This window comes from Sphaeramia orbicularis, chromosome 4, assembly GCF_902148855.1.
Source record: "Sphaeramia orbicularis chromosome 4, fSphaOr1.1, whole genome shotgun sequence".
NCBI lineage: Eukaryota > Metazoa > Chordata > Actinopteri > Kurtiformes > Apogonidae > Sphaeramia > Sphaeramia orbicularis.
In genome coordinates this window covers 30,152,543-30,164,318 of record NC_043960.1, presented here as the reverse complement: position 1 = coordinate 30,164,318, position 11,776 = coordinate 30,152,543, and the positions used below count along the sequence as shown (strand labels likewise).

Here is an 11,776-nt window from a genome sequence, read left to right as displayed (position 1 = left end):
CTGAAGCAAATTTCTTTACTGAAACAAATGAATTTTACAAAAATGCTTGAATGATAATCTGGAAGTTCAGTAATTTTTCTTCAGGAGGAGACAACAAGAACAGACAGCTCATCTCCTGGGGTAACATCTTAAAATAGACTACATAACATTTACAGTTCACAGGTTTTCTGTGAAAATACACATAGAACATGTTTTACAAAACAACGCAATAAAATAGAATAGAAAATCCCCCCTCCCCAATGTACAACTCTGTTGATACTCTGAATAATAGACTTTCGTTCTCCACTGGACTGATGGTCTGAAACTGGCAATGGCTAACTAGAAAAGTAGCATTCCTCTGAAGACTCAGGCTACAATAAGAACAAGTTCACAGGCAGATCAATGATAGACATGTGAAAGGCCACCTTGTGCCAGTAAGAAGTGCAATGTGATCAATGAGTTTGGCCAGAGAGGGAGGGGCACACAATCCATAAGACATCTCATAAATGTACAATTAAACATTCTAAAACAGACTCTTTTATATAACAAAGTAGCAATGGCAGCACACAACGTCCTCGCCTTAAATAATAGTGCAACGCACAGCTTTCAGTAGAAGTGTGAGCGGACAACGGGACACATAAGGCGCATAAAAATCTGCGTGGATTCTTTAAAATTCATCTATAGAAAAAATAGAACATATATCATCAAACTGGGCCTCAGCAGTGTCACATCTGTAACACAGAGGTCATTCTCTTTCTCAAAGCACCTTAATAAATAGGCTGGTAAAAACAAGTCAAAATGTAAAAGCTATGTTCATTTCTACAAAAATCAATGGAAAGGAATGCAGTTCATATGAGAGTTAAGGAGGCTTACTCATATATGGATTATATGGCATTGCTCCCATTTAAAGAAGTGATCCACCTATATGTTGTTATTTCCATGTAGAATTGGATGCTGTTAAAACAGTATTTTCCTTTAAGTTGTGCAGATATTTTACACAGCAAAACTAAAGCTTGTTAAGATTGTTAGCTAACTCACTGTTATATTATTTACTCATGTACTCTGTCTGTTGTTAGAAGAATTCAACACTAAACCACCTGCTTATATACAACAGATAGTAACATAAGTTAGAAAATGAAAACTATCAAGAACCAAAAACTGACAAAAAAAAAATCCCTCTGGTTATTGGGGCACTTTAGAATTTAGACAAGATACTTAAGCACCAATATGTTTGATCCTCAGGATAATTATTAAAGCTTTTGACTTCCTTTGTTGGACCAGAGAACTGTATGAAAACCTGCTCAGTTTTTTATCTTTCTTGCACCAGTTCCTCATCTTATGTTTATCTGTAAACTTCAGATCTCTGCACATCCAATAACAGCTTCAAAGAGCAAAATATATGAGTTAAAACTTCACTGGGTCAGGATGTGTTATGGTGAAGGATTGTCAATATAAATAAGCGGATTATTCCTATGAGGCAGAAACATGTTTGAAGTGGAATATCTTTTTAACTTAGGTATAAATGCCAGGATCATTTTCTTTTCTGCATGTACAGAGATGTCAAATGTGCATTCACTGAACTGTTGTTTTTGCCTCTGTTAGAAAAATATAAATATATTCTGTCTGTCTCACTGTCTTTTCAACAGAAAATCTCTTTAATTAGGTTATTTTATTATTATTATTTCATCTATTGAGACAGTAAATTTCCAAGTGGTGACACGTCAGACTCACTGAAATACGCATGGCTGATTTGGTAATCTTCAGAAGGCAGGGCAAGTTCAGGTCTTAAATTTAGAAATAACTATGTGGCAAGGATAGATTAAGAGATCTGCAATTGTACTAGTCAATTACTTCTTAACAGATTGATGAAAAGCATGTTTTAAGTACTTTCCGCCACATAAAGGATGTAAAATAGAGCCAGGTTTGACAAAGACAAGGTACAGATTCCCATGTGTGGCAGGTATCAAAAGTATATTATTATTTTGCATCCATTTTTAATCAGAACCTCCTCTGTAATTCCGGATCACAAGATTAAAGGGGCAATTAGTAAAGTTTTCACAAGTTTAAAGAGGTAATCTGTAATACTTGTAACTTGAGTGAAGAAATATTACCAGTAAAAAAACATATGTACTAACCCAGTTTGCACAATTTAAAATGAATATTTGCTGCAGCCAATAAAAACAAAGAGCATCAAAAAATATTCCAAATAGCACAATGAACACCTTTCCTTTGTTTTTTTTTTTGTTTTTTTTAAATTAAAAATGGATATAAATAAAATAGAAACACATGTAATCTTACATGTGAAGATTTTATAATAGCAATGTTAACTGACTTTCAGAGTTATGGTAGTTTTTCCACTAAATGTTGTCCTTCTCCTGGTAGTTCTAATGTTTTAATCTTAATTTTACAAATTGCTCCTTTAATTTTGTAATAATCTAATAAATTCCCCATTGAATCTTGAGATAATCTAAAAAATGTCCCTTTAATCTTGAAATTATTTTACAAATTTCCCTTTAATCTTTTGATAATCTTATAAATGACTCCTTTAATGTTCTTATAATTGTATAAACTGCCACTTTAATCTTATGCTAATCTATACATGGCCCCTATTTCATGTTGCACCAATTTATATATTGCTCCTTTAAATTTGTGATAATCTTATTAATTACCTTTTTAATTTTGTGAGTTGAAACTATAGAGGACAATAAAATACGCAGATACATGATGAAAGTTGATGATGTCTCTTAAACTGTACATAAACTCCTGCAATGGCAACAGGACAGAAATTATGCCAATATTAATGAATATTAAACACTTAAGTGACAGGGCTAATTGAAATGCTCCAAAAATATGTTAAAGAGGCTATGTATAATGTCTGGCTTGTCTTTTTTATTGGTTCCTTGCTGCGAAAATGCTACTTTAAGCAAAAGATGCCTCAGTCATATTGCTTCCTACTGTCGTGTACTGCCATGGCTGGACGTCAGCCTACTGCACTGTGGTGTGGAGTCGTATAGACACACTAGAACAAAAAACAAAAAATACTGCTGCTTCCTTGTAGTTTAAAAGAGCAAACTGAAGTGTAGTTCACTTAACAAAAAGAGAGGCTGAATGAAAAGTCAGAAATAGAAAACAGTCCTCAGCGGGGTCCTGAAGGAAGTGATCTGGAGCTACACTCTGTCGGTTACTATAGCTGCTAAAGTTAAGGTACAGTGAGCACAGTTCCAGTCTGTCAGTGCTGCTGGTGTGAGGGGTGAGCAGACAGGAAGTGAGGGCTACTCCATGATGGCTCTGTAAATCACAGGTTCTATGTAGTCCCCCCTGTAACGTGAGTTGATCACCCTCTGTCTCTTCGACTCCTGGATAATCTCCCTCTCTTCAAAGATGCCGTCGAATCGCATGTCTGACGCCTTGGACTGCAGAGACACACACACACACACACACAGGACGTACGAGTAAAACCGGTACATTTTAAAGTCATTCTGCAATTTATTAACACAAAGGATGGAACAGAGATGAGGAGTAAAAGACTCTGGCTATCTTTACAATTTTTTCTCATTAATAAGTGCATTTCCATCATTGCCTCCAAGGACTTTAATATCCCTAGAACTAATCCCATTTCCTCCAATAAATTAGGATTTTCCCTCCCATTATGAGACTTAGGCGCAGCAGCCAAACCACTTAGAGCGTCACGTAAGAATTATGTAAAAATCAAAGTAGAGAGCATCAAAACTTATTAAATTACTTTTCTCAGATCTAATGTTATAGTTGGCCCACAGTGGACTTTAAACAAGCTTTGTTTTTGAGCTTTTAGGATGTGGCTTATTCATTATCTGCTCTAGCTTTTCCTATTTTTTTGTAGACAGATATGGTAAGAATAATTGTTTAAACCTATGTGAAAGTGTGTTTCTTCTCAAAACACTGGCATGAATTGAGACTAGAACATGATAAATTTGAGGAATGCTGGAAATCATGGATAGGCTTTATGAACACTACAAAAAGGTGACACCCAATGTTGTTTAGCTACTATAATACTGTTGTTTTTATTATTATTATTATTATTATTATTATTATTATTATTACTGTTCTATTGTTAAAAAAAGGGAGGGGGGGTAAGAAAACAAGAAGCGAAGGCACTAGAGATATACACAGAAAAATAAATGTATAGATAGATTGCTTTGTTCTTTCCTGAAAATAAAAGAAATATAGAAAAACAATATTGTAACATGTTATATGTGCATGTGAATGTAAAGCATGTAAATTCTCAATTACAAAATCAAATAAAAACTTGAATAAAAAAAAAAAAAACACTGACATGAATATTAACACACTTTTGTGTTTAACCCATAAAGACCCAGTGCTACTTTTGTGCTAGTTCCCAAATGAATTTTTCACTATATTTCACATTCCTTGAGAGATTTATCCCTGTTTATTGTAATATTATCTTCTGTATTTTGTGTTTTTTTTTTCTGTGAAAATTTGGCATTTTCCTGCATTTATTTACTAATCATGTAGATGTCTTTAAAAGCTCAGATTAAAGTTGAGGAATATTCTCTCAAAAATAGAGAAAACCGAAGAAAAAGTCCCTTTTTTTTTTTTTTTTTTTTTAGCAAAATCTATCATTAACTGAACATAAACCCAGTGTGTCCATCCACTGTCATTGATCCAACTCCATGGGTTTTACTTGTGAATCAATGTTGTAGAAGATGATGGTGTTTCCTCGGTAACTACGAAGCCTCTGAATGTCCAAATGGGTCATATCTCATGACCATGAAAAGATGACAAAATGCATTTTATACCAATTATTTACATGTATTGATAGGATTAGTGGATCAGCAGGTATTAAACAGTTTAGATCAGTAAATGGTTTTGGTCGCCGGTGGATGTTTGGGTCTTTATGGGTTAAGTGCAATAAGTGTTACCATCTTTCTTGGTCAAAAAAAGGTTGGAAACAGATAAAAATGACACAGTACCTTGGCCCTCTGAAAACCTACCAAGAAACCTATATAATGATGTTGATTGAATGATATTGAATGATACACTATACACACACATATCAACTGTTGTTATTCTGCTGATTCATATGGATTTCTTAAATAAATGATGAGAAGAAAAAAGTGCATTAAAATTGCCGAGAGAAGATTTTATGTCTCCCCAACAAACCAGAATGTTTTGCACAAAAGTAAATTCACTAGAATAATGCCATGAATTACAGTAAAACATAATAGGTTACCCTTGTGATGGTGGCTGTAAAAAAAAAAAAAAAGAGGGATCTTGGCATTTGACACATGCTTTTTTAACTGACAAATATGTTTTTCAGACGAGATGTTAATGTGGTGATAAGGTTTGTTGATACATCTCTATACATCTTCTGCTCCTCTGTAGTTGCAACAGTGACACCATCAGCTTCGAAAACCACATGAAATTCATTCCATCAGCCATACTCACCAGTCTGGATTTAACTCTCTTTGGGAGTTCCTCATCCAGAGTGTAGACATCATCTCTCTTGGCTGTTAGCTGAGACCCATCCTCAAACTCCACCTGCAGGACAGAGATGGAAAACACTACCGTCAACAACTGTGGTTTCAACAGAGTTTTAAAGCTGCGAGAGACTTTTGTGACCAACTTTTCATCACATCTGTAAAACCTCAGTCATAGCCTAAGTATCATGAATCTGTAAGTCTTTCTGTGATTACTCACCTGAATCTCTTGCATTACGGTGAACAATTTTGAAGTGCCATCCACCATAAACAAAGCGTGTGTTTACATCCAGAGCTGGGAGGTAACTGCTAAAGACACGATGTGGAAACGGCAGGAGCTCCCTTCCCTCTATGCATATTCCTCCAGCTGTTTCCGCGTTTCAGACGTTTCCGTGTGTTTGTTTCATCCATATAATATCATATGGTTGCGCTGCCACTGCAGGTGGCTGCACGAACCTCCCTTTCCCACAATGCACGTTGCGACAAAATTCCGAAGATGCCTGAGTTACCTCCCGGCTCTGGATGTAAACACACGCTTTGTTTATGGTGAATGGCACTTCAAAATTGTTCACTGTAATGCAAGAGATTCAGGTGAGTAATGACAGACAGACTTACAGATTTGTGATACTTAGGCTATGACTGAGGTTTTACAGATTTGATGAGAAATTGGTCACAAAAGTCTCCCGCACCTTTAAAGAGATGCATGTATCTTTTAACTACGTGACTCCCTCATAATGATAAAGCTGATCAGACATATACAGTACATACTACCATCTGCACTTCTAGATGCCATTTGAAAATGTATATTCTGATGCATTTCCTCCTTTTAACTTCTGTAGATGTTGTGTCATTTGATACTCTGGATACTTTTTACTGAGATAAATATTTTCCATGTTTGTGTCTTCAAACGCTACAGATGTTGGGAAAAGAGTAACTTTCGACAAAACCTCTTACCAGATACATTTGGATGACGTGAGCTGCCACAAATTTGGCCCCGTACACCAGGCCGTCTGTCCACCGCACCTGAACTACTTCACCCTGAGGCGGGGGCCCAAGCTGAGCACAGTCTCGACTCTGTCAGATCCACAAACACATAGATTAGTTCACAGCAAACTACTATGTGTCTATGTCTAACATTCTATTCCATCACTAAACTGTGTAAAAGTAACTATGCAAAAGTTTTCAACCCAAAGGAAAAACTGTGAGTCAAAGAGCAAATCTGTGAACATTGAATTGCTTCCAGTATAGATCTCATCTGTCATTAAGCTTTTGTTTTACTTAATTGTGCTTTCTTAACTTCCAGTGTTGTTTGACTGTTTCTAGATCTGTGCCATCGTGTATGTATCTTTGTCAAACATTTAGTCTTTGTTGATTTTAATCTTGTTTTGTCATTATTTTTTGTTGGTTTCTTATAGAGTCCTTTTTAAATACTTAACCAGTCTGCAGTTAGCTACAATGGCTACAAGTCCTGTAAATAATTTGCATTGGTTACATAGCTTTAAGTAGAACAATGGATAAATGTATTGTACCTGTCAAATAAATAAATACATCCCTAAAATTATTAGTAGTTTAATGGTATAAAATTGTTCTTTCACATTGAAATCTTGGGATAAATACTAAGTCAATATGAATGTTTTATCTCATTGGCTTTTTTATGCACTACACTACTACTAGTACTACTACTACTACTAATAATAATAAGTCCATGCTGGTGAATTGTACCACAATGTCCTCAGGGAAGAGATTGTCGCTGAAGGAGCCATCGTCAAAGTTGACTTCGTAGAACGTCTCCTTGGACAGCTGCACCACGTCACACTGGTAGTATCGGCCATTCTTGTGCTTACATATGACCTTCTGTCCAACAGTGAGCTCGTGCATGGCTGCTTTATTACGCTGTCAGAGGAGCAACAGGAAGTCACTTTTAATGAGTGAACTAAACACAAATGGCGTGTTAAAGGAAATCAGTTTTTTGTTACCTCAATCTGAGTGGGGCCTTTGTGTCGACAGCAGGTAACATGGACCACAAAGGGCCATTCATCAGGCTGCATGAGGACTCCAGCAGCCTGGGCACAGGTGGGGTGGTAGGCAGTGGGACAGCGGCCATGAGAGCACTGCACACAGCAGCCCGACGCCTTCTTCATCCGCTTCTTACAGTAATAACATTTCTATCAGGAAGCACAACATAGGAGCCACACTTTAGACTTTAACTACAATGAGAAATCTTGGTAGATTACAGAGGAATTTAATAAAACAACTTGCATAAAAGTCGACATAGCTAAAATGATGTTACACACTTGTCAACCATGAAACCTCAGGTCAGGGCTTTAGCTGTAGTCATGTTGGATTTTAGAAACTGAAATGACTATAATATAGTTCCCTAGTTCCTCCCTATAAAATAGGGAGGAACTAGGGAAGAGCGTGGCAGTCAGTGATTTTTACCCATATCACTTTCATCAATTTGCTTCTGATAATTTTATTACAGTTAATAAAACTCAACACTTCCTGTACAAACACTTCACAAGTTTCACTGATAACAAAAACGGCCACATCAGGAATGAAAGCTGTATGTCTATGAAAAGGAGATAGTGAAGAAAACCTTCTTTTATTCACACAAATATTCAAGTCTGAGATTTTATTTAACTACATCCAAGATGTTGTCCACCCCATTGGTGGGATTTCGACTCACCAGTTTAAATCTCTGCAGTGGGATTCCACTTAAATCCACAGGACTCCTTTCAGTGATATTGACAAAGCAAGCTTCCAAGACGGCCACTGCACACAAAACATGTACCCACCTGCAACAAAAACACACGAGTGCACCAGCTTCAATAACATTTATATTCTTGTGTGGAAAATAAATGCAGCACATACATCTCACATATGGTGTCCCTAAAGCCTGGGCACTACGTTAAAAAAAAAAAAAAAAAAAAAAAAAAAAAAAAAAAAAATATATATATATATATATATATATATATATATATATATATATACACACACACACACACACACACACACACACACACACACACACACACACACACACACTACCGGTCAAAAGTTTTAGAACACCCCAATTTTTCCAGTTTTGTATTGAAATTCAAGTTCAAGTTGCAGGTTTGATGGGTCAAGTTGCAGCTAAAGCCATTGCTGAGACTTCAGAATAAGAAAAAGAGGCTGGCCTGGGCCATGAAACAGCACCAGTGGACTACTGAAGACTGGAAGAAGGTGTTATAGACTGATCAAACCTGCAACTGTTCAGTCTTCTCTTCACAGTTGAAACTCAGACTTGCTTACTACGACCACTATTGCGCTGTGCTTGAAGCTGTTGTCCTGTGAGTCTCCTCTCACTCCAGCTGTTGACGGTCATAAACTTGTCTTCTGATTCTGTTGTGGCTTTGGCTCTGCCAGACCTCTTCCTGTCAGCATTTCCCCCAGGTTCTGAGTGCCTTTGGATGGTGAAGGAAACTGGACTTACTGACACCTTGACTTTCTTGGCAATTTCTCTGTAGGAAAGACCTACATTTTTAAGTGTTCTGAAGGTCTGTCTTCTCTTCTATTGTTAATTGCCTTTTCCTTACCATTTTTACAGTAACACACTACTTTCTGCAGTACAATACTGTTCAAATAATGCTCACAACGGTATGGTACCAAAGTGTGTTCCAACACTACTTTTATGCAGACAGAGGGGGTTGGAAGGAATTAAGAAACGTTGGGACACCTTGGTAGCACCAACTTTCGAGGCTTGATCAATCTCCATTGCTGCAGAACTGCTTTAAGTTGTTAACCCATTTCTTGTTTACCTTTTTGTATAATTCTGAAATGCAGATTATTTTTCAGTTTTGTTTAACATTACCTTTTCTTCTTTTTTTTTTTTTTCCCTGTGGCAGTTCACCACTTACCTTTGTACCATTTCAAGCGGTTTATTGGACTTGAACTGCTTGAATTTCAATACAAAACTGGAAAAATTGGGGTGTTCTAAAACGTTTGACTTGTAGTCTGTATGTGTATATATATATATATATATATATATATATATATATATATATATATATATATATACACACATACACACACACACACACTACATAAATGGATGTGACATTTTCACTATGATGTTTGTGTGGTGAAACAGGTGTCACTATCAGAGTGACATGCACTAAACCTATTATTACAAAAGCTTCGTACTTGTTATTGTTGGCTTTCTGCAGGGCTCCACCTCTCAGCGAACACAAACAGCAGTTCTGTAAAAACACAACATCATTAGTCATTTGTCCTGACAAACACACTGCAAAAGCTCATAGCTTTGAGGATCAACTATTAATCAAAGCTGCATTCAGTGAACACCCATTATGTGCAATTCTTATCATCCAGACTAAAGCAAATATAACAGGATACTGTCAAAAACACTGAACCCTTCTCTGAAATGCCCCATTATAAACACTGTATAACCCTGCAGTTATATCATTTCAAGTTTTTATCTTATCTTTCACACTCAGCTAACATATATATATATATATATATATATATATATATATATATATATATATATATACACACACACACACACACACACATACATACATACATACATACATATATATATATATATACATATGTGTGTGTGTGTGTGTATATATATATATATATATATATATATATATATATATATATATATATATATATGTATATATATATATATATATGTATAAATAAAATTACAGTAAATACAGTAAATATGTTATAAGCAGCTGCAACCACTGCATTATGAAAAGCTTAATTGGCAATTCCCTTTGCTATCTTAATAATCAGAGACTTGTTCATACATCTCTGAAGATTACACAGAGGATATTACAAAGGCTGCACAAATCTCTCTTAAGGCACTCACAGCCTCATGTGAGATGAGCTCAGACTAACTACTTTAGCTTAAACCATAACAAGCTATAATGTGGCCATTACATCAGAGCCACTGTATTCGTCTTGCAGATAGTCACAGCATCGACTTTGCAGGACAAACATGCATTTGCAAGTCCTCTGCAATTCTGTCACTGCAGCTGGCTCACAGGCCAAGCAAAAGTGTGTGAAATATGGCACACAGGCCTCTTTCACACATTGTATTAATTTTTTTAATCCACTCTCAAGTGTACAGCTACATTGGGCTGTCAGCCTTGGTGCTCAATTGGGGTTTACTGCTCAGATCTGAGTTTTGTTTGACTGTTCACATTATTCTTTCAATGTGGCCAAAATCACACTGCCTACTCTGCTGCTGTCCTCTTATTTGTGTGATATTGAAGTGTTCAAAGCCATCTGAAAATTGGAAAAAGCCCTTAGAGATGCATTATGAATAGTGATGCCTCAGTACACCACAACACTCCAGCACTTTTTTGTATCTATGCAAAACAGAATATTCACATAATACACTTAAAATACAATGACAGTTAAACACTTGTAGATCCAGTCATCACTAAGGCAGGCAATATGCCCAACAAACCTTTAATAAAACAAAACAGCCAAAGCTGAATGTGGACATTTAAGGCACACATTAGGCAGACTGATTGACAACGTCAACTCATACACTGAAGAACACTTAAGAAAACATTCCACCTCAAATGACAGCGGTATCCTTTGAGCCATCCAGGGAATTAAATTCCTATTTCTATATAAATGTAAACTAGTAAATGTGAAAAGATGGCAGAACATTCAGTTATAACTCATTCACTTTTGGATGGTTTCTTTGTGACACATTCATACAAACACTGTAAATTCAGTCTATACAATGTGTAATCTTGTGCTGCGTGAATATTAACACATGTACTATGTTTGGGGCTGCACAAGAGCTTATTTGCATCTAGAGCTGGAGAGTGAGATCTGACCACAAGTGGCAACTGGACATACACACAGAGAGAGGCTTTCTAATGCTCCTCAAATACACATGTTAATGAAAAGTCTAAAGAAACCCACAGGGACCTTGCACTCATTGACTGATTAAAACATCACTCGTCTGCTGAAAAATAAATATAAGAGCTATGTGCTAATTCTATTTGATATATGTAGAAAAACATTAAATTACTAGTATAGCTCTGAATTACAAAGGCAGCTTCTACTGATCAACCATACGAGTCAAGTAGTCATGATGCATTCACTGACCTCAGTCATGGCGTTGGCTTTGCAGCGTGCACACTTCCAGTCTTTACTCACAGTGTCCGGATCAACACCATAACAGCCTAGTCAACACACAAAGACACAGTGAGTGAGGAAACAGAAAACACATATATCAGCATAAAACCAGTCATGTAAAAGTGTGTGTGTGTGTGTGTGTGTGT

The 11,776-nt window shown here is 36.3% G+C and overlaps 1 protein-coding gene across 1 annotated transcript in view; it reads right to left on the bottom strand.

Annotated features, from left to right (window-relative positions):
• kdm4aa (lysine (K)-specific demethylase 4A, genome duplicate a) overlaps positions 1-11,776 on the bottom strand; it is a 31,032-nt gene continuing 19,256 nt past the window's right edge. Inside the window, exons 15-22 of the mRNA XM_030132460.1 lie at positions 11,601-11,677; positions 9,642-9,697; positions 8,143-8,251; positions 7,433-7,621; positions 7,179-7,349; positions 6,411-6,530; positions 5,425-5,517; positions 1-3,392 (exon numbers count right to left, since the gene is read on the bottom strand). Coding sequence (XP_029988320.1) covers positions 3,252-3,392; positions 5,425-5,517; positions 6,411-6,530; positions 7,179-7,349; positions 7,433-7,621; positions 8,143-8,251; positions 9,642-9,697; positions 11,601-11,677 — 956 coding nt within the window. The 3' untranslated portion in view covers positions 1-3,251. The remainder of the gene's footprint in view (positions 3,393-5,424; positions 5,518-6,410; positions 6,531-7,178; positions 7,350-7,432; positions 7,622-8,142; positions 8,252-9,641; positions 9,698-11,600; positions 11,678-11,776) is intronic.